Source organism: Medicago truncatula, chromosome 8 (assembly GCF_003473485.1).
Source record: "Medicago truncatula cultivar Jemalong A17 chromosome 8, MtrunA17r5.0-ANR, whole genome shotgun sequence".
In the NCBI taxonomy this organism is placed as follows: Eukaryota; Viridiplantae; Streptophyta; class Magnoliopsida; order Fabales; family Fabaceae; genus Medicago; species Medicago truncatula.
In genome coordinates, this window is record NC_053049.1 from 40,944,765 (window position 1) to 40,966,052 (window position 21,288).

At 33.5% G+C, this 21,288-nt stretch overlaps 4 protein-coding genes and 1 long non-coding RNA gene across 7 annotated transcripts; 1 reads left to right on the forward strand and 4 right to left on the reverse strand.

Moving 5' to 3' along the window:
- Positions 1 to 101: 101 nt before the first annotated feature.
- Positions 102 to 1,813, reverse strand: LOC11416139 (protein BPS1, chloroplastic). Its single transcript, XM_003629916.4, has 2 exons — positions 1,331 to 1,813; positions 102 to 841 (listed from the first exon to the last, which is right to left on the reverse strand). The coding sequence occupies exons 1-2, from the start codon at positions 1,697 to 1,699 to the stop codon at positions 248 to 250; spliced, it is 963 nt and encodes a 320-aa protein (XP_003629964.1). The 5' UTR covers positions 1,700 to 1,813; the 3' UTR covers positions 102 to 247.
- Positions 1,814 to 2,768: 955 nt separating this feature from the next.
- On the reverse strand, positions 2,769 to 6,628 carry LOC11427831 (probable receptor-like protein kinase At1g11050). 2 transcript variants are annotated; one of them, XM_039829264.1, is made up of 2 exons: positions 4,604 to 6,628; positions 2,769 to 3,305 (listed from the first exon to the last, which is right to left on the reverse strand). In XM_039829264.1, exon 1 carries the CDS (start codon positions 6,474 to 6,476, stop codon positions 4,605 to 4,607), a length of 1,872 nt encoding a protein of 623 aa, XP_039685198.1. In that variant the 5' UTR covers positions 6,477 to 6,628; the 3' UTR covers positions 2,769 to 3,305; position 4,604. The 2 variants fall into 2 exon arrangements, with proteins under 2 accessions (XP_039685198.1, XP_039685199.1); XM_039829265.1 differs by lacking the exon at positions 2,769 to 3,305 and adding an exon at positions 3,802 to 4,241.
- A 2,809-nt stretch (positions 6,629 to 9,437) lies between these two features.
- LOC112417077 (uncharacterized) lies at positions 9,438 to 10,525 on the forward strand. The gene is made up of 3 exons (XR_003007542.2): positions 9,438 to 9,593; positions 9,692 to 9,782; positions 9,865 to 10,525. It is a non-coding gene; the product is annotated as an uncharacterized lncRNA (long non-coding RNA).
- A 510-nt stretch (positions 10,526 to 11,035) lies between these two features.
- Positions 11,036 to 13,400, reverse strand: LOC11418021 (probable receptor-like protein kinase At1g11050). Its single transcript, XM_003629918.4, has one exon. It carries the CDS (start codon positions 13,075 to 13,077, stop codon positions 11,200 to 11,202), a length of 1,878 nt encoding a protein of 625 aa, XP_003629966.1. The 5' UTR covers positions 13,078 to 13,400; the 3' UTR covers positions 11,036 to 11,199.
- A 570-nt stretch (positions 13,401 to 13,970) lies between these two features.
- LOC11415887 (putative transferase At1g60990, chloroplastic) lies at positions 13,971 to 20,280 on the reverse strand. Of its 2 annotated transcripts, none has more exons than XM_024773360.2 (12): positions 19,969 to 20,280; positions 18,667 to 18,762; positions 18,148 to 18,181; positions 17,855 to 17,928; positions 17,655 to 17,720; positions 17,479 to 17,543; positions 17,251 to 17,338; positions 17,111 to 17,176; positions 16,455 to 16,620; positions 14,989 to 15,072; positions 14,776 to 14,903; positions 13,971 to 14,389 (listed from the first exon to the last, which is right to left on the reverse strand). In XM_024773360.2, the coding sequence occupies exons 1-12, from the start codon at positions 20,176 to 20,178 to the stop codon at positions 14,204 to 14,206; spliced, it is 1,263 nt and encodes a 420-aa protein (XP_024629128.1). In that variant the 5' UTR covers positions 20,179 to 20,280; the 3' UTR covers positions 13,971 to 14,203. The 2 variants fall into 2 exon arrangements, with proteins under 2 accessions (XP_024629128.1, XP_003629967.1); XM_003629919.4 differs by having other exon boundaries at positions 18,661 to 18,762.
- Between the last annotated feature and the right edge of the window lie 1,008 nt (positions 20,281 to 21,288).

Here is a 21,288-nt window from a genome sequence, read left to right on the forward strand (position 1 = left end):
TTTGTAAAGTTACTCATCATTATAGTGAAACGGAATGCTGCTCTCTCCCCCAAGACTAGGTCAATTTGGACCGAACTGGGTAAACAAATTCTCTTGTGTTCTGTCTTTTTTTCTTTCTCTCGTTGTTTTCTACTTTTGGCTTTTGTTTATAATTGTTCCATACACTTTGTTTTGGTTGCTTGATTATCACTTGCTCCACACATCAAGTTTGTTATTGATGTGGTTTTCACAACGAATTATAACAACACTACTTATGACTGCACATGTCCAAAAGCTTCTTCCTTCCTTCAACAATTTCATCAAAGAAATCATCAACTTTCCCTATTAGATTCTCAACACCACATTTCAACAATCCAAAGCAACTTTTTAACTTATCAACTTTTGCTTGAATCTCAAACTCTGCGTCATAAACTACTATTCTCTCCAACTCCACCTTCAATTCCTCCATAGCAACCTTTGCTTGTTGAAATTCAAAGAGCAAAACCCCTGGCTGCACATTAATCCTATCTATCTCCTTTCCAACTTTATGCTGCAATCTTGCCATTGAAACCATAAAACTTGAACCAAAAACCAAGTTCCCCTCATAACCTTGATGATCAAAACATGATGACGACCAACAATATGCAACACCACTTAACAAAATCATTAGTAGTAATGAACTAACTCTTCTCATCGCGTAAAGAACACCTCGAAAGCTGTTGTATTCGTTTAAATTTGATTCCAAAGACATGTTCTGGTTTAGACTTTGAGACAATGCTTGAATTCTTGTTTCCATCATGCTTTTATTTTCTTCTTCCATTCCTATAATCTCCCTTTGACAAATGTTCATTGCTCTAATAACCTGCATATAAAATATGTATGTATGTTAGACATGTTGAATAAACTTGATTGAGTTTTTCCAATACATAAAGCTTTTAAAAGAATTTGTAACAAAAAACAAAAGCTTTTGACAGAACTTTGGAGCATAATTTTATACCTCTAAAAAAGGGATTTGGATTGACCAAAGTCACAATCCGGTCAGTTTATCAATTGGTGTTGGTCGAGATTGAACGATCCATATTTCGAGAATTGGTATTTTAGATTAAAAAAAAATCAAATTTGCATTGAAATATGAACTGTTTGATCTCAATCCAATAACTGTCGATATGTTGACCGCATGAATGCATGGGATTGTTGTCTTCAGACAAACCAAATCCCCGCAAAAAGATTCTAAATCAAAGTCGCAATCACGGTCACATTATGATATTTGACATCAGAAACCTTGACGGCGCGACTAAAATTACAATTGTAAACCTTCTTTTCAAGAGGTTTTGTGTGAAAGTATACCAACCTGATGTGAAACCTCTGGAGTCAAATGATGGAATACATCCAACGAGGTAGCAATATTAGAGCCAGCTGAAGAATAGTTCTCAATTCCAGAAATGGAAGATTTAAGTACATGACAAATATCCCAAAGCCTTGAGCTTTCATCCATGTATTCATCCAACCATTTCCCTCCAATTGGTAAACAAAGGTTTTGTACCAAAAGTGTTAACTGAGAATGAAAGGATTGTAGAGATGAAAGCACCTCAGAAATGAATTGGATAGACATGAAGTTATGTGAGAGGATCAAGGATTGGTGAAGAACATTTAGTCCTTGAGTAAGGAAGGTATAGAATCCATTGATTGAAGAAGAGTTTGTGCATGAATTAGAAGACATGATGGAATTGAAAGGTAGGGAAAAGAGAGTGGAGTTGAAGTAAAGTTGATGGAGATTGATAGATTTATATAATTGGAAGATTACGGGAAAAAAGATGCAATAATTAAACAAGTGGGTATCTAAGAGGTTTCTAACCTTTTATGGTGTTAAGTTACTATTTGTTGGGTGTAATTATGACTGTTCCTTATAGAGTGGAGAGGATGATTAGGAATCTTAAATAATTTGCCTTAAAAGAAACTATATAATCTTAAAAAGAGAAATATAGTATATTATAGATCATGTATTGAGCATAGCACCTAAATCAAACAGTTTTCATACACATATGTCTATTATTCCTTCAAGTTTTTAGCATATGCTTCCTGGTTTTGAAAGTGAATTTGACTGCTTAGTTTGAGATTCTGCTTTTCATTCCTCAGTTTTGATTTGATTCTTGTTGGAATATTTTTGGATAAGAAACTTCATTGATTAGAGTCTTTGATATCTCATGGGTTCTACATAATAATATTCTCACAACTTTTGTTTATTTGAATTAAATATGAGACTAATCTCCATTAGAGTGTTACTTTTGCAATTTAGAACTATTCATCCATCTCCAACAGCTGTTATGTAGAGATTGAATCACAATCTTTCTCCACAAACTCAGCATTGTTTAATCAACTCAATCACATTATTAAGATTCTAGTTGGATTTAAAAAACTTTCATTTGGCTTCTCTTAATATTTTTATATTATTAAAAGAAGTGGTATATAGTACAATTTGGTTCTTTTTGAAAAAAAGAATAGTAAATGATAGCGTTAGCATTTTGTCCATTACAATGGAGACTCTTCTTTTCTTATTTAGCACTCAACATTCTATTATGTGCACATAAAGAAAAAGAATTGAGCCCCCTCATTTACATGAGTTACATTTACCACCCCAAACATGCGCAAATGGATCTCAAAACAGCAAGCTTCCACATACATGGATATGCACGGTGGTCCCTTCTAGTACGCAAGAATGGTCAAGTATAAAACGGCTCAGAGGGGTGAGAGAAATTTTTCCCGCCCCAAAACCACTTAGGATGTACATGTTCGGAAAAAAACACAGTGTTTACATTGTCTGGACATGTACTTCCGTACAAAAATACAGTTTTTGTTCTATTAGAAGATACACTTCCCAAGGTTTTTAGCAACATTGGGGTGGGCAAAGTTTCTTTTTAAAAGTCACGCATTAATAAGTTAATGACAATGTTAGTATTAAGGTTCGAACCCGGATCACTGCTTAAAATTCCTTCAATATCCCTTAATTCACCAACAGAGTTTCCTATTTGGGAGGATTGGTTGGAACTTGGAAAGAAAAGTAGAAGACATAATGCTACACATCATGACACAGTGATGCACAACAGAAAGGATCATAGATTTCTGAAACAATTATCAACGTGCACAACACAACATTGTCTCTCTTGTTCACCATGAATTCCATGTCCTCATTCAATGGATCTTAATTAGTCAAATCCTTTGAATGATTAGGAGATTGCATTGCATTGATTCTTGATCAGCGCCTAAAACTTGTGCACTGAATCTTGTTGCTTCAACATCAAGGTCAGTGCCACTACTGTTTTAGCACCCTACAGGTCCAAGTTCAAATAACTTTAAAAAATGCTCAGACAATACTACAGAGAACTGCAGAAGTTTAATAAAATATTCGCCTATTTCAACTCATTTCTTTAAGTGCAAGATTGGCTTTGTAATTGATTACAATTCACAAGTCGCTGTGCGATAGGTAAATCATTATAGAGAAGCCTTCAATCAACATAATGTGTAAATTATTCTCATTTTTTTCACACGTCTTTTATCAGTTTTTCTCCTTTCATATCCTTTCTATTGAAGTGTCCACAGGCTTTATCGAAATATGATTATGTTTGCATGGCTTGATCCTAAGGAATACAATAATGAAAGCAACATAATTTTGGAGGCTAATGTGGTATAATGCAACTGTCGTAAATTTAGTTAACTAAAAGTATAAAAAGAAAGTTAAGGAATGCACCTCTTTGTAAGCTTCAACTAGAGCAACATGAAAATCCCTAAAGCCATATATGGTCCCAAGATGACTAACATAAAGTGTATCAAAATGATTGACTCATAATAAACGTGATCAAAATGAAGTCCTTAACATTCGGTCAAATGTCAATGAAGTCCCAGAAAAGTCTTTTCAGATATTTACATATTACAACCAGTACAGGGAAGTTACAGCAAGCTTACAAGTAGATAAGCTAAAGTATTACAACTTCCACAAACATGTTCCATAACATGGAAATTTCACAATTGGCTAAAAAATGTAAAATGAAAATGAATGATAACATAAAAGACAAAATGAACTACAGTTAGATGCTGCACTTCAAACAAAAAGAGATTAAACTCTGTTGAAAATGGCCATTTTGATCACAACAATACACGTGCGATAACAGGAAGAGAGTTAACACATAAATAGAACATTATGATAGTGACTTGTTCCAGAAGACAAGATAGGATTAGATATGTAAGGGACAAAATTAGGGATGTCCCTACAATAGAGAAGAAGATAAAATCTCTTTGGTCATATATATAAACAAAAACACTACAGTAAGTAGAATATTCCAATTGTTAGAGGTAAAAGAAGACCAAAAATCCTATAGGTCAAATCAAACCATTGAAATACTTTTGGAGGTAAATTGTCTTAATTAGACCAAATACATGACAAAACTTTACAGCGTTGACTGATTAATTTAACCAAACTTGTCTGGTGGGAAAAGATTGTTGTTTTTGACTTCTTGTTGTACAATTTCCAATCTAACAGTAAAGTAGATAATCTATCATTTACAAAAAAAATACATAAATATGCTAAACTTCTTCATACAAATAAATCCTCTCTTTGAAAAAAAAATACCTTAAACTTTTAGCAAACCATAAGTTGAATCACCGTTGGCAAACATGCGATTTCCTACAGTTGTTGGCTTATCTGGAATTGATGGAACCTCAATGTCCCCTTCTAGCATCTTCAAAGCATCCAAAATTGTGGGCCTTAAAGCAACTACTACATGACAGCACAAAATTCCAACCATCAAAAATCTCTCCATTATGCTTCTAGTGGAATTTCCATCCAATAATATAGAAGCATCCAAAGCCTTCATTGTGTTTCCAGATTTCATCAACGACCAAACCCAATCCGTGATCAAGAAATTAGGCTCTCCAGACGAAGACAACTGAAGAGCCTTTTTTCCACACATTATCTCAAGAACAACCACGCCAAAACTATAGACATCACTCTTCTCGGTTAACTGACCATAAAGTGCATATTCTGGAGCTAGATATCCACGAGTTCCGGCTACTCTAGTATTTGGCTGAGACATATTTTGACTGTAGTCCTGTTTCGCCAGCCCGAAATCTGCAACCCTTGCTCTCATACCTGCATCAAGTAGTATATTGGTAGCTTTGATATCTCTGTGATAAACAGGAGGCTTAACTCCAAAGTGCAAATAAACCAACGCGTTCGCCACATCCAAGATTATGTTTTTTCTTTGAGACCAAGTCAAAGATTGTTTTTCATTTTGGTTATCCATTTCAGGGAAAAGATGGTCTTTAAGACTACCATTCGGCATATAATCATAGACAAGATACTTTCCAAAGTACTCAGGATTCTCATCTTCACCAACAACACAACATCCTCTTAGCGGCACCAAATTGCGATGTTTCAAGCTACTAACAATCCCCACCTCTCTGTAAAACTCAACATCTCCTTGATAATCAGATTCTTCAATCCTTTTAACCGCAACAATCGTCTCATCCGGTAAAACCCCCTTGTAAACCGAACCAGACCCGCCTCTTCCAATGAAATTTTGGGCCGAAAAGTTGTCAGTAACCTTCACAAGATCCTTAAAATTAAACCAAATCAACCCACTTTTAGGCCTAACTCTTAAACTAAAACTAGGCTCTTGTGAACCACCATTATGTGGTAACAAATTTTCATTGTTTTTTTTCTTCACCCACCAAACATACCAAAAATACAATAACCCTAACAAAAATGACACAAATACTAATGAAGCTACAACCAATCCAATAACAAGAGCACGATGATGATGTTCCTTTTCAGAATACTCATGTGGTACCAACAAAATAAGAATGCAAGCCAAAACACCTGTACTCTCAGGACCAAGTTTATTCACAATTCCAGCTATATATAGTATTGTAAAATAAAAACAATCTTGAGAATGTGAACTATTACCATCAAATTTAGTCAGCATCTGTTGAACCTTAAACCCTTGATTTTTACAAACATGACAATGATCCGAATCTGTTAAATCTGGTTCACAAACATTATCAAGAACAGTTAAATCTGTTGAATCAACTTTGTTAAGCCAATCTTGTTTGGTTTGAATTTGAGCACATGTGTCTGGTGTGGCAACAAATTGAGATGGATCAAAGCATGAAGAGACAAGGTTGTTAGGAAGTGAAATTGAAGTGAGGCTAGTTTGGTAATTATGTAGACAAGAGGTTGAGGTAGTTATGTTGTGAAAATTGAAAAGTGAGTTCTTATTGAGATTTTCAGCAAGTGCTATACCAAAGAGAGATAAGAGAGTTTTACAACAAAGAGTTTCTTGTGTTTCTGTTTTGGATGTTAAAGGTTGGAAGTTAAGACAAAGAGATTTGTTCCAAGGAACTGTTGAGACAAATTTCATGGACACTGGACATGTTGTTGAGTTTGATGCATCTGTTGTAACTAAGATGAGAAAAACAAGGAAAAGAACCAAACTAGATTTCATTGTTTGGAAGCTTAAAAAAGCTGTGATGGACACAAAGGTTAGATATGTTTTGTTTCTATTTTTGCATGTGGTTGTGGTTGATATGCCATGTGGTGGAGTAAGTTTGATTGAATACACACACAGAAAGAGAAAAAACAATGAAATTCTCCTGTCACAAATTTGTTTGGTGGACATTTATATTTATCATTTAATATAAAGATCAAAGGCACCAACTAAGGTAGACATTTTCTTTTAAAAAATGAATTACTCAACTAAAGTCTATAAGTGCCTACTACAATTTTTAACTAATATAATAATCTACTAGATTATGTTTTAAAGCGTGTTAAAGAGTAAATTAGTTTAGTTGAACGTTCATTTATATTAAATCTCCAGAAGGTTGTTTCTTTTTATATTTAATTGAATAATAATGCATTTTAAAGAATAATAGCTTGGTATGTCAACTTAGTTTTTATGAAGCAAATCTTAGTCTGGCTCGTGAATTTAAACATAAAACAAAGGAAAACACACTAGTACAAAATTTTGTCAACTTCAAATCAAACATGCACTACAACAACAACCAAGTCACATTCAAATCTAACTAACATCCATAAATTGAGGAGCCAAGACTGACTCAAGTGTTGAAGTTTGTACGCCAACCACTCTCCTCAACTGCATCCAATCAACTCTTGTCAATGTCTTCAAGTCCGATTTGGATCATTGGCACGGTCTATGAAAACGAGGGAAAGTTTCTAATAATATAGTCACAAATATCAGACTATTTATTCCCTTAGCCTCAATTTGGGAATTGTTGTTCATGTATGTACACCAAAATTCTCCCATTACATTACACGGTATCGAGACCGATGATAGTTTACAGGCAACACTCACACTTCTTAATTCAACAAAACACTTTTTAGAAAGGACAAAATTAAAGTTGAAAATACCTAAATAATATTGTGAATTTCATATCATTGAAATATTTATTAATTTAAAAATAAATAGTCTACTTTGAGAAGGATTTTAACAATTTTACGATTCAAAGAATTACATATTAGAAAAGTGACTTTAATGTGACCTTATTTTCAACCGAGTTACCGACACCCTCCCTCCTACTGCCTTTATTATTCATATACATAAGCTTGTTGTTGGGGTGAGTGAGGGGATCACACATGGAAGTATGTCACATGCACACTCACCACCGGCTTGAAGAGCCACATTTGAGGTCCTTGAGGACTGTCTCTCAAATTAATTCATATATCTCATTTCACAAATGTTTTTTTTGCTCATAGCTGCTGCTATAAATTTAACTACCACATGACAATCTACTAACTTAATTACTTTTTTTTTTATTATATTATTAATTATTTATATTATTCTCTTTTCTTTTAATTTTTTAATTTATTTTTCTCGTATCGTTAAAGATAATTTGTAAAACAATTCATAATAAAAATAAATGCATATTTTAATATGTATAAAATAAAATGTCTAAAGCAAATTATAATTTAAGACACATAAGAAGTGGTACATAGTATATGTTTTGAAGCGTGTTAAAGAGCGAAGTTGAATGTTTATGTGTATTAAATCTCCATGAAGGTTGTTTTTAATTGAGTAATAATGCATTTTAAAGAATAATATCATGGAATTTGTTTTCATGCCAACTTAGTTTTTATAATGCAAATGTTACTATGTTAGTTTGGCTCATGAATTTAAGGACTGCATTAAACAAAAAACAATACACCTTAGTACACTTTTTATAAATAGCAATGTTATTTGAACAACCCTTTATTGTGATAATTTTTTATACAACCAAATTATATAAAGGGATTTAGATAGTGGTACAAAAATCAAAATAATAGAGAGAAAATAGAAGAACAATGTGAACATGTTAAAGAAAATTGTCAAAAAATTGTTGTTCAAATATCATTTCTCTTTTATGAACTTCAAAATTCAAACCAAACATACATTGCAACAACCAATTGTGTGCAATTTATTTACAATTGTATATTAAACCATGGTAAAAGTGATTTTTATGTGTTATACTTTTTTTGTTTGATTAATTTTGCAAAGCAGTTATGTCAAGAAAGAGGCGATCTAAAATATGCCAACATTTAATTTTAGTTCCTCTAAAATATTCCTTAGGTTTTTGGTCCCTCTAAAAAATGTTATTTATGAAATTAGTCTCTACTCTACATTGAATATTACTCTAAATTATTTTGAGCCATGTCAAAACAAGATGAAAACTCATTTTAGTGCCCGCCAAGCTTTAAACTATTAATTAAACTGAAATAATAATAAAAACGAAAATATATAAAAAAAAAAAAAAAAAAAATGTGATAGAAATTTAGGGAGTTCTAATATGGTAATGTGCTAAGTTAGAGATCAAAGCTTTAATAATTTTTGTTTACTTATTTATTAATTATATTTTTTATTATATTATGTCTTTCTTTTTTTTTTTGCTGTTAGGATGATCAAAGCAAAAAATTGGTGTCTCGTACGCAATCCAATCATGTACCAAGTCCATATTTCAGAGACTACTTAGAACAAGCTGGGTTTGATCATGTTTGTGAAATAGAAAATTATAAAATGGATAAAGGTATCCTAACAGCTCTAATTGAACGATGGAGACCGGAAACACACACTTTTTATTTTCCGACGGGTGAATGTACTATCACATTAGAAGATGTATATATGTTATTAGGTTTAAATGTTGGAGGTTTCCCTGTGACTGGTATGGCAAGCATTGGCTGGTCATGGTGTAAAGAATTAATTGTTGGGAGTTGAAATTCCAACGGAGGCGAAAGATGGTAATTTTTTGAAAATACCGTGGCTAAAAAAAATCTTTATAGGTCTCACTGAAGATGGGACAAAAAAATACAACATACTAGAGCGCACATCCTATTTCCAAATACATCTGGAGATACAGTACATTGTAGTTGGTTGACTCTGTTGTCTGATTTTAACCAAACAAGGCAATATAGTTGGGGATCAGCAGTTTTGGCTACCCTATAGAGGCATGTGCGAAGCATCACATCACAAGCTGGGTATGCAACTCTGTCCTGATGTACTTTTCTTCTACAAGTTTGGGCATATTCTAGATCCCCAAACTCACAAAGAATTCACATTTCCATTCGCAACAAAGTGAGTATAATTAATTAATTTTTTAGTCATTTTCATTTCACTTTTTCCCTTCAGAAATTCATTTTAACTAAGTTATTGATTTATATATTTTTTGTTAGATGGACAGGACGTGGTGCAAATTACTATAAAAATCCAAGGCATTCCGTCCAGAGCTTCCGGCTACTTCTTGACCACATCCAACATGATCAAGTAATAAATATATCCTCACTTTTTCATATACTTCTTTTAAAAAAATCAATATCACTAAACTAACCAATCTCTTGTATGCCAGTTTGTATGGAAACCATACCGTTAACTTAAGTATGACACTCCAGAGGACTTTTGGTTATGGACTGCAACCACATATCTTATCTGTTTTGACAAAGTAGAATGACATTCAACAGATAGGGTCAAACTCCAGTTTGGTTTGCCCCAAGATATACCAGCTCCCCCTAGGGACATGCGATCGTACCACCATGTAGACAAGCGAACTAAGCAATGGAACGTCTCATATCAATCATTATGGCCAGATGAGTACGAACATTGCTTGAATCGACTTCAATTGGTTTTAGATGGCATGCCGCACCCCACGTGGAGAAGACCAACCGCCGAATATATTCAATGGTTTAAAACCATATGCAATCCAAATGTGCATATTTGTGAACATCATTGCCCTAGAGAAACACAGCTAACCACAACCACCGTATAATGAGCTGAGGAATGTTGATTGGGAAAATCTCTAGTTAAAGGATCAAATTTAGAATTCCTCTATATCTTTCGCACACTTGGCTGAAAACTGAGAAATCCTATGTTTTTGTTAAATTTGTGTTGTATACTCATCTTCTTATAATGGATGCCATTAGTCTCAAAAGAAATATGATTACAGTTAGAAACATGAATATCAACAATTAGATTAGATTGGTGTAATGTTGTCTCTTGTGTATATGGCATGATTCTTGACGGTATGCTTAGTTTAATGTTATCTGTCATCAGAATTTGATGTTTGTTACTTTCATAGTTTCCACCATTCTTGGTTACAGCTAAAACTCTCATTATACAACTCAACAGTTGAAAATTTGTAGTGTTAAGTTGCATCAGTATTTTTAAAATTAAGAATGGGTCATGTCGTGTGCGTGATCAGGGATTTTTCAAGCTACATGTGTTGACTTGTACTTAACTGGCATGCTCTTGTACCGGAAAAAATAATACTTACGAAAATAATACTTACGATTGAGATAAACCGATTAACTTGTTTGCAGCAGCCAACAGTGATGAAAAATGTTATACTATTGGTCTGAACCTCAATGAAAATGACCATTTGGATTGTTGGAAGAGTTGAGTTGCAAAAAAAATATTTACTATTTATTAGGGGGATAGCTCAGTATGCTGATGTAGGCTCATCACACTACAATTTTTGAGGTCCCTGTAAATGGCTTCAGAATTCAAATTCTTGATAACCATGATTTATATTAGTGAAATTGACTTGAGTTATAGATTACTTGTAATACAAGCAATATTATTGTCTTTCTGTTTGATCCCTAAGATCATTATGATAATAACAACTATTACACTTCAATCACTTTTGTTATATCTTTAATATTTTTTAATTTTTTATACATCTTGATTTTCACTGTTTAACAGAATCACCATTGGTAAACATGTGGTGCTCAAGAGTCATCGGCCTATCTGGAATTGGCTGAACTTCAATATCTCCTTCTAACATCTTCAATGCATCCAAAATTGTTGGCCTTGAATCAGCTATTACATGAGAAGACAGAATTCCAACCAGCAAAAACCTCTCCATTATATTCCTACTATTGGATTTTCCATCATCCACCAAGATAGAAGCATCGAAAGCTTCTGCTAGGTTTCCTGATTTCATTAACGACCAAACCCAATCCGTGATCAAGAAATTAGGTGTTCCTGATGAAGACACCTCAAGAGCTTTTCTTCCACACATAATCTCCAAAACAACCACACCAAAGCTATAGACATCGCTCTTCCCGGTTAGCTGACCATAGAGTGCATATTCTGGGGCAAGATATCCATATGTTCCAGCTACTCTTGTATTTAGCTGCGACCTACTTTCACTGCTTTCTTTGGCCAGCCCGAAATCTGCAACCCTTGCTCTCATATCTGCACCAAGTAGTATATTGGTGGCTTTGATATCTCTGTGATAAATAGCAGGTTTAACTCCAAAGTGCAAATAAACCAACCCACTTGCCACATCCAAGATTATGTTTTTTCTTTGAGGCCAAGTCAACAATTTCTGTTCATTTTCGTTGTCCAATGATGGAAAGATATGATCTTCAAGGTTACCATTTGGCATATAATCATAAACAAGATACCTATTTTTGTGCTCTTGATTATGATCGTCATCAACCACACAACACCCTCTTAATGGCACTAGATTGCGGTGTTTCAAGTTGCCAATAATCTCCACTTCGGTATAGAACTCATCATCCCCTTGAAAATCAGATTCTTCCATGCATTTAACAGCAACAGTTGTGTCATCAGGTAGAATGCCCTTGTAAACTATCCCAAATCCACCTCTACCAATATAGTTTTGGAGCGAGAAATTGTCGGTCGCCTTTACAAGGTCATCAAATTTGAACCAAATTGATCCTGTTTTTGGTCTCAATCTTGGTCCGGACCTTTGTTCACTTGGATCAGCAAGGTCTAGAAAATTTTCAGTACTTACTCTCTTTATCCTCCTAGTGTGCCAAAAATAGTAGGCAAACAAAGAGAACATGATAACGATGAATCCGATTGAAGCTCCAATTAACCCAAAAACAAGAGCATGATAGCTCTTTTTTCTGGAACCCACTTGAGAGTTAAGAGGCAATTCAAGAATGCATGACATAGCACCGTTGCTTTCAGGGCCAAACTCATTCACAACTCCAACAATATAAATGATGGTGAAGTAAAAGCAATCTTTGGAATGTGAACTATTACCATCAATTTGATTCAGCTTCTCTTGAACCTTTAGTCCCTGGTTAACACATGCATCACAATTGGTAGAAACACTAAGGTCTGGTTTACAAGAAGTGTTGAACAATGGTGCAGGACCAACCCTGCTGATCCAATCTTGCTTAGATTGAACACGAGCGCATATGTTAGGAGTGATAACAAACTGAAGTGGATCAAAGCATGAAGACACAAGGTCATTGTTAAGTGAAAGGGAACTGAGCTTAGTTTGGAAGTCTTGAAGGCATGAAGTGGAGGTAGGGAGATTTGGGAGTTGGAAAAGAGAGTTCTTCTTGAGATTTTTTGCTAGTGCTATGCCAAAAAGAGACAACAAAGTTTGACAACATAGAGTTGTTTGTGCTTTGTTTTGGGATTGCAAGGGTTGGAAGTTAAGGCATGTAGAGGTGTTCCAAGGAACTCTTAACACGTAATTCATGTCAACTGGACATGAAGAATTTTTGGTAAAGAGAGAGGGTGCTGCTGAGATTGAATTTGTAGCAATAACAAAGATCACTAGAACCACAAAAATGGTCTCCATATGTATGACACTTTATGAAAATTATCTAATTGTGCTGTCTTAAGGTTGTGTTTTTTGGGGGTATTTATGCATGTGGTGTGAGAATGGATCGGGGGTATAGTTGACTTGACTCATTGACACTTGGTGATACCATTGTTTGGAAAAATAAATTCTACACAACAGAAGAACCGGTCATGGTCATGGTCTTGTTTCATCATTTAAATTCTTGTTTAGCTAGAAAACTGAGTTCAACGCTGCAATGAATTTTGAGAAAATGACATGTGCCAATAAAAAGGGTGAATACACATTTAAGGAAAAGTGAATTGCTAATTTTTTTTTTTTGAAGGAAAGTGACTATTTTTTTTTTAAAGTTTTTTTTATATGCTTGTTAAGTTTATAGTGAGATTTAATTTTATAATAGGTGTTATTTTGTTATTGGATGTGACTGGTGTTTATGGAACAGGTCTAATTTGACCTCAATGAAAATAAAGATTTCAATAGGTTAATTTTTCAGATTTGATTTTTTAAAAAAAGGTCATAGAAATTTTATTTTAATGATAGAATTAAGATCCAACTGGTGTAAATGAATGGTTGACTCAAAATTAAGATACAACCTATAGTCTGGTCAGTTTGGAGCCAATGCCATTTTGAAAACAATACCGTGGTAGACGTCATTGAGCAAACTGATGCTAATTAATGAGTTGGTTGGCCTTGAGGGTGAATGATATTTGTGGAGGTTATAATGTGTCTTTCTGCACACCGCTCTAGTTGTGGTTAGAAGAATTAATAATGCTCTGGAGGCTTATGACAGGGCTGCTTGACTGGGTAGAGTGAAATAAACCTTCAATTTTGATCTCTTAGAGTAGTATGTTTCTGAGTTGATTTTTGAAGATTTTAAGAGGGTAACATCTATATTTTGACATATAATTAATATTTTTAAAAAATTTAAAAAAACATGATAGTACATGGCACATAAGCTTCACCGGCGAATTGCACGAGCATGTACTTTTGACTACGCCCAGTTTCGTTTTTTTTTTTTTTTGATTGCTATGCATGAATATCTTCACTTCTACTACCCAACAATAATTATTGATTACCATCATACTTGACCATAATAACGATGATGTCAACATTTCATGCCCAAAAATCAAGAACTTGAACTTCCAGATAGCGGACGCTGTTGAGAAAGAAAAGGTGCTTCCACTATTGTTCCAATGATGTTGTCTCCAACAATTACACTGTCTCCTTCTGAAGCAGTCTGCCTCTTGATGTAACCTAATCCGAAGTGTTCCGATGGCTTCCTTCCAGAGGCGTAACTAGTCAATTTCCCAACCTGCAAAATTTGCAAAAACCATTAATTTTCTGCCAGGCCATTAGAGAGGGAATTGTAGGATTACAAAGGGCATCTCAATATCACTATCGCTAGCTTGCTAACTAATTTACAAGATGGTTTCTCAAGATAAACGTTAATAATACAGAATTTATAATCGGTTACTATTATGATGCATTTTGAACTTTGTCAATGATAGATATAGCCTTAATAGAAAAATTTATAATCAATTTCATTTTAAATGTTCCTTATCTAATGTTATAATAGCAGTTTTCACAAGGTGTGGTTCAACTGGGAATTTCTATGGACTGTCCATATTTTCAACTAAAGAAGACATTAGGTTTGAAAGAAAAAAAATGTGAACATTTTTTAAAAGAAAATCATAGCACCTTTTTTCCATCAACAGTAATAATGCTACCAGGTTCTGCGGCTGCAGAAAGATGAAATCCCCATAACCTTTGTTTGACTCCGTCATATGTTATGAGCCTGGCTATAGTCTCCTGTCCTTTGTAACAACCTGAGAAAATCAGAATCGGACCAAGTATCAGGCAAGGCTTAATATTTTATGCAGATTGGTAGAGGAAAAAGAGCACTCAATGTACCCTTGTTTAGAGAAATTGAGTTCCATAGACAGGCCTCCATGACGTTGAATTCGTTTGTGAGCTCCATTCCAGGAGCAGGCCTTCCTGAGAAGTCAAGATACAATCAAAATCATATTGAATCAATCAAACAATATATATACATGAAAAAAAAAAAAAAAAAGAGTATAAATTATATTTCAAATGATTTCATTTTAATGATTTACCCAGTTTCATTATGCAAGGCTTTCAGCCTCAAAAAATATTACATGCTTAGTAATCTTGTAGGGGAATCTGAACACTGGCTATTTCTTAAACAGAAGGCAAGTTCGGCACTCCCGAATTGACTTTCTCCGAAGCCATATGCAATAAAGCCGAAAAATGAGGAAAACTGTTACAGATGTGGAGAAACTTTTGCCGGTAAATAATAACAATGTAACAAGGAACATGGCCGAGATAGTTTGGAGGTTACGGTTTATTGAAATCGATACAGGCCTATAGGGAAGCGGCTCTGTTAAATTCCAGAGCCTTTGAAAACACATACATATACTTATCTACGTACATGACTTAGCAGCCAAGACTTCTAAATTACAGCCCTAACCGGATATAGAAAGTGTCTAACTACTCATTATTAGATAGAGACAAATAAACTCCCTGATATGAAGGTGTGCGCTACTGGAGAACAGAAGGGATGTATAGGATCAGGGGTTCCAAGGTGTAACAGAATGGGCACGGCTTGCGTGATAAACTGTAAGCGTCACAATCATTGTATTCAGGATAGAGTGCTGGTTTGTAGGATCGTTCGATCCTACGTCCCAAGGCACCTCAATTGTGCTTCAACTTTACTCAGGTTCGTTTTTGCTCTGTTTTCCTCTGTTTGCTCTGTTTTTCTTCTGTTTTCTCTGTTTTTCCTCTGTTTTTTGTTTGTTTCCTCTGTTTCTCCTCTACTGTCTCTGTTATTTTGCTTGGTTCCTCTATTTTCTCTGCTTTTTTTCTCAAATCTATCAACAACCAACCGGTCCTACTTACGAATCGTGTTACAACCTTCGCGTTTACGATCTTTCACCAGCCTGCCGATCCTACTTAAAAACTTGAACCTGACTACATTGGTGGCAATCAGGGGATTTGGGAGGGAAAATTTGTTACGGCTTGTAATTGTATAAGGAGAGGGAAAGAGAAATGGGGAAGGAAAAGAGTGGTTAAAAAGATCGTCGGAGAGTACAATGCCTCTCAAAAGCCCGGGATATCTTGTTCTGAATGTTCCATTTTAAATACATCTTAAAGTTATGGACATACACTATTGTCAGTTTTGGTAGTTGAATAATACATCATGCATATGTCATTGTCACTTAATCTGATCCAGTTTCTATCAAATACATAACTAAACTAGCATTGCCATTCGAAACAAATATACATCCTTAAGAAAAATGAAAGGAAATGACTACAAGATATAGGCATACAATTGTCACCTACTCTAAACAATTTAGTACCTTGGATAACCCGCAACTTATTCCAAGCATTAGAACCCATTGCAACAGCCCCTTGAGCAAGAATAGCTTTCCAGACAGATGGAGCAGCTGCCGGAGACATCATCAATGAAAAACCACCTTCAGAAATGATATTTCCAACTCCTATAGTTATAGGCTGCTTATCAACCTACAAATTCCAAAATATATATATTTGAGAACTTTTAACAAGACTATTAACAGATAATGTAGGTCTTTAAGCTTTTTACCAAAAAGGAAAGATGAAAATACTTGGTATTGCTATTGAAATTTTACTGCTCCAGAAGCTGTGTATATTTAAGTTAAATTTAATAATACAAGTTATGCAAAAGAGGTAGCCATAGGATAATAGGAAAATGTTGCCAAAAGCAAAAGTCAGTAATATATTATCCATGCCTTTCTTACATAGGGAAGTATTTGTGAGAAACAAATACATGAAGTATAAAAGCATGGATGACACGATTGAGCATGTAAGGTGTTTTTTGTTAAAAATAAGAAAGGTTAAGGCACACAGACATAACTTTGCAGTCATCATCAAACATACATAACCAGATATATCTTGTACGAGAGAAACTGATGATACCCAAGACAACTAGTAATTACAAAGTTTACAAAAAAATAACCAGTAAGATGAAGCTTACATAAAAATGTTGATGAGTGCCATATGGTTTTCCAATAAGATCACCTAGGTTCAAGCTTTCCATCACCTGTTCATGTAATTATATTAAAAATTTCCGACTCTGTCATTCTCACAACTAAATACTGTGATAATGTATCTTACTTGGCCACTTTTGGGTCCCGCCAAAACAAATAAGCTGGTTTGCTTCGTGATATCTTGAATCTCTACCTTATCAGCAAAAAATATGTACCTTGAAATCATTCCATATAAATCATTTAGTTAATGTTTTTGATAATATTCATCAGGAATGACAATTAGTTGTTCTTTTATCTTATTTTTGGTTTAACCTCCGTCGGAGAATCCTAACAGTACAATATATAAGGCACTTACTTGTTCAGCATTTCAGTAATGGTCCTAGAAGTCTCTGCTGAAACCACTAACGTTATTGCATTTTTCTGTCAAAGCAACAAGAGAAATTAGTGTAAAAAATGAAAGCTAAGATATATTACATTGTAGAGAAGACAAGTAAAAAATGAATTTTGAAAGAGAGATAAAAAGAAAATTACCATGATCCATGCATGTGCAATATCTATAGTTCGAGCTGTTGGTGTTACAAAAACAGTGTCACATCCCTAGGGATTTCAGTTAGAGATCCGATTACTTAATCCTGTATTTATAATATGAAATATAAAAATGAATTGACAAGAATTTGAAATTGCAAATAAAACATAAATGCAGTCAAACAATGCTACATTCTTCCACGTACTTGCCCTGCCTGTAGACCCTCAAAGTTTGCAGTACTCTGGTTGTGAAGGAACTGAACTCGATCATCTCCACTAACTGTATTTCAAGTCAAGTTATCCAAAATATTCGTGTTAAAATTAAGAAAGCATAAAATCATGTTAAGTACAAACTCTCCCAATTGCTTACACTGTATGGATTAAGAGTAACTGAAATTTGTAAAATATTTAAATTTAAAAGTTTTGGGAGGGTCTTCCTTGTGAATGCATTGCTCTTATGTGGAAACTGGAAAGGCAATTGTACAGAAAATGCAAGTACCTCTTATCCGGCCGAAGTGTGAAAGATCCACAACCTATGTTATTAGAATGAACAGAGAATTAAATTAAGAAGACAACTGAATCCATTATCTAAGAGAGTGGTAATGTACCTAGATAAGTAAATAAACATGCATTAAAATATAGAACTTTAACACTGTATTAGGTTAAATAAAAATCAACAGCATGTTACTGCAAAATATTATGTATAAACTGTGAAATTAATTCACAAGCCTGAGCTAATATCATCCCAAGCCCATTAAAGTCATGTAAGCTAGTTGACTTATCAAATTTCATAGTACAAGACAAGAGTTTTAAGCAAAACAAGATACAAGTATGAAGCATCTTTAGAACCATAAATTAATCAACTCAAGGAACTAGAATAAGTACAGAATTAGAATAGGCATTGATTCTGATCATTCATATTCCTACAACCAAATGAAGATGCACGTGCAAAGAGAATGAGAACATGCATTTAGCTACAGGCATAAAAAAAATAAGAAAATAGAATGCTTACAACAACCCCATTGTCTGCGGCGTCCAGTGCTTCTTCATCGTTATGAAATGTTTCAACGATCCCTTCCCCAGAAACCTCGGCACCTGCAGTTTTGACAGTGTCCTACAACAGTAAAGGTAATAATTAAACAATCAAAGGATAATTATTTGGGTATCAAGAATCCGATTATGCTTAGTCTCCTTAATTTTTTTGCTCTCAAGAAATATCATTTGGGTATTTTAAAAAAGGCTTAATGTTTTACATGTTGTAAGAAGTAATATTGTAATAAGAGGAAATAAGGACATATCAATAGACAGCTGTGTAAAATTGGCGTACAAACTCAGTGTATATTCATAGTTATCAAACTCAAATTAATCCTTGTACCAGTGTAAATTTTTTCTCTTTTCTTGAAGAAATGAAAAGGCTTGTACATATGCACTCATACTATAAGCGCATATGGAACTAGTGTTTGATTGAGTTGTTTCTTCAAACACCCCCTAAATTGAAAATGACTATCATGTATAAGAACCATAGGTGTAGGTTCTCGATCCTTGTATATGATTATGATGCCTACAAGGAGCTTATGAAAGTAACTTTGAGCATATCATAAGCTAAATTTGTAAGTTCTGAATCCTATCTCACAGCCATTTTAGTAGCTGAGGTGGGGAGGACAAAACTAAAAAGTATTGTTTTGTTTTTTTAAAAGTATTGTGCGTAGTGTCTAAATAGAAAACTTTTGTCGTTGAAGAACGTAATCCCTGTCAATGAAAATAGGAGGGCACAGCCGTGATGAAAGAAAATGATATATCCGGATTCATTAACACTTGAGGTCAATTACTTGGTTAATGACATGTGCACTCCAAACTTTGAAAAGGTAATTTTATCTATCTATTATTCTCTATCATCAAATCAAAGTATTGAATACCATTCATTCTTCTTATATAGAAGAGGAGTGTTATTTGAACAACCATTTGGTGGACAACTTATGGGACAACCATAATTTACAAAGAAAAAGTAGGTATTGACACGAAAATCAAAGCAATAAAGAGATAAAGTAAAAATAATGTGAGTATGAGAGAGAAAGTCGTCAAAAAATGGATATTCAAACTTCAAATATCATTTCTCTATATAGAAAATGCATAAATAAAAAATTATATATTCTATATGTAACCAAACAAATGAATTCAACAGTAAAATTTACTATTATCTCAAATCACCATCCAAAGTACAATCTACTTATTTTATATGAATCTTCAGGATAATCAACTAGCATAAGAAAATAGAATAAATAAATAAAAAAAATGATAATTGAGAAGTGTTGGAAATTACCAGGAAGTCATGGTCGATGGGTGGAGGAGAAAGGTCAAAAGATGAAGATTGAGCAGAAATAGAGTAAGAAATTTGATTCTTGTTCTTCTTGTTGCGTTGGTGAGAGCAGAAACTGAGGTTTGGGAGTAAACAAGGTTTGAGGAATAGTGAAGATGGAGACCATGGTTGGTTTCGAAGGTTGAAGCAAGATGGTAGTGACAGTGTTGTCATCGCGAATTAGGTAATTGATAACAGAGTAAGAAAAACACACGCACACTCTTTTCCTGTGTGCAGTTTTTACCAGAATATCAAATTTAGAACAAGAAGGAGAGAGAGAGAGAGACAAACATGAGTTTTGTTATGACTAATGATATATTTTTAATACTTTTTTTTTTTAAGGAATATTTTTTTAATACTTATTATTAGGAAATTTCTACGATACATCCGCAAAATAAGATGTACCGGTACTCTTAATTTAAAAATATATAAATTAACTATCATTTTTTTGAAATAAAGAGCTATTTGTTGATATTTATATTTTAAAAAAATATTATTTTATAAGAAAAACATCATTTCATTGTTTATAAAAATCATACTAATTTTTTTTTACATTTTATTGTAAAATATAATCAAAATTCTCTATTATGAGTACTAAAAATTCAGAAAAATTAAATTGTATTTCGTCGACGTTTTTGGTAAATAAGATTTAATTATTATAATTATAGGTGATAGAAAACAATTTTTCTTTTCAAAATATAACATATTTAATTATTAATTTAATAATTTGGTGTACCGATATACTCAAATTTTTAGATGTACCATAAAATTTGTCTTGTAAAAATCTTTTAAAAATCAAACTATTAGCCTAAAACCATGAGTCATAGTCCAACCGCCTTAAATCGGTTGAACTAGAACAAAATCGTGTTCGTACCTAGTTCAAGATTCAACCGGTTGATTTGTCTTATTTAGTATAAAGAGTAATATATTAAATTAGAATTGGAATCTATGTAATTAGATTTTTTGAGGGAGTATATACTATATATGTAATTAATTAGAAGTATATGTGATGTTTTACAAAATACTAATGTATTTCTTTAAATACACTTTTTTTGAAGGGGTCTTTAAACAGTTCGCATAAATTTTTTTTACTTTTTACATAAAAAAAAGTTTATTTATAAAGAACTTTCATATAGCATATTTGAATGAATATTATATTTTAGAGATTATTATAGAAAGTAAAGTTGATTTGTGTTTGAATAAATATTATATTTTAGAGATTCTTATCAAACTACACTTATTAATATCATATTTATTTTAACGAGAAAATTCTTTTATTAGATT

Excerpts from the sequence above, each read along its gene's own strand:
- LOC11415887 (XM_003629919.4), bottom strand. The coding sequence starts at position 20,178 with ATGACAACACTGTCACTACCATCTTGCTTCAACCTTCGAAACCAACCA. Across the intron at positions 18,763-19,968 it reads CCATCGACCATGACTTCCTG|GACACTGTCAAAACTGCAGG; the intron begins GTAATTTCCAAC and ends TTACTGTTGTAG. Across the intron at positions 16,621-17,110 it reads GCACTCATCAACATTTTTAT|GTTGATAAGCAGCCTATAAC; the intron begins GTAAGCTTCATC and ends TGGAATTTGTAG.
- LOC11427831 (XM_039829264.1), bottom strand. The coding sequence starts at position 6,476 with ATGAAATCTAGTTTGGTTCTTTTCCTTGTTTTTCTCATCTTAGTTACA.
- LOC11418021 (XM_003629918.4), bottom strand. The coding sequence starts at position 13,077 with ATGGAGACCATTTTTGTGGTTCTAGTGATCTTTGTTATTGCTACAAAT.
- LOC11416139 (XM_003629916.4), bottom strand. The coding sequence starts at position 1,699 with ATGTCTTCTAATTCATGCACAAACTCTTCTTCAATCAATGGATTCTAT. Across the intron at positions 842-1,330 it reads CTCCAGAGGTTTCACATCAG|GTTATTAGAGCAATGAACAT; the intron begins GTTGGTATACTT and ends TTTTATATGCAG.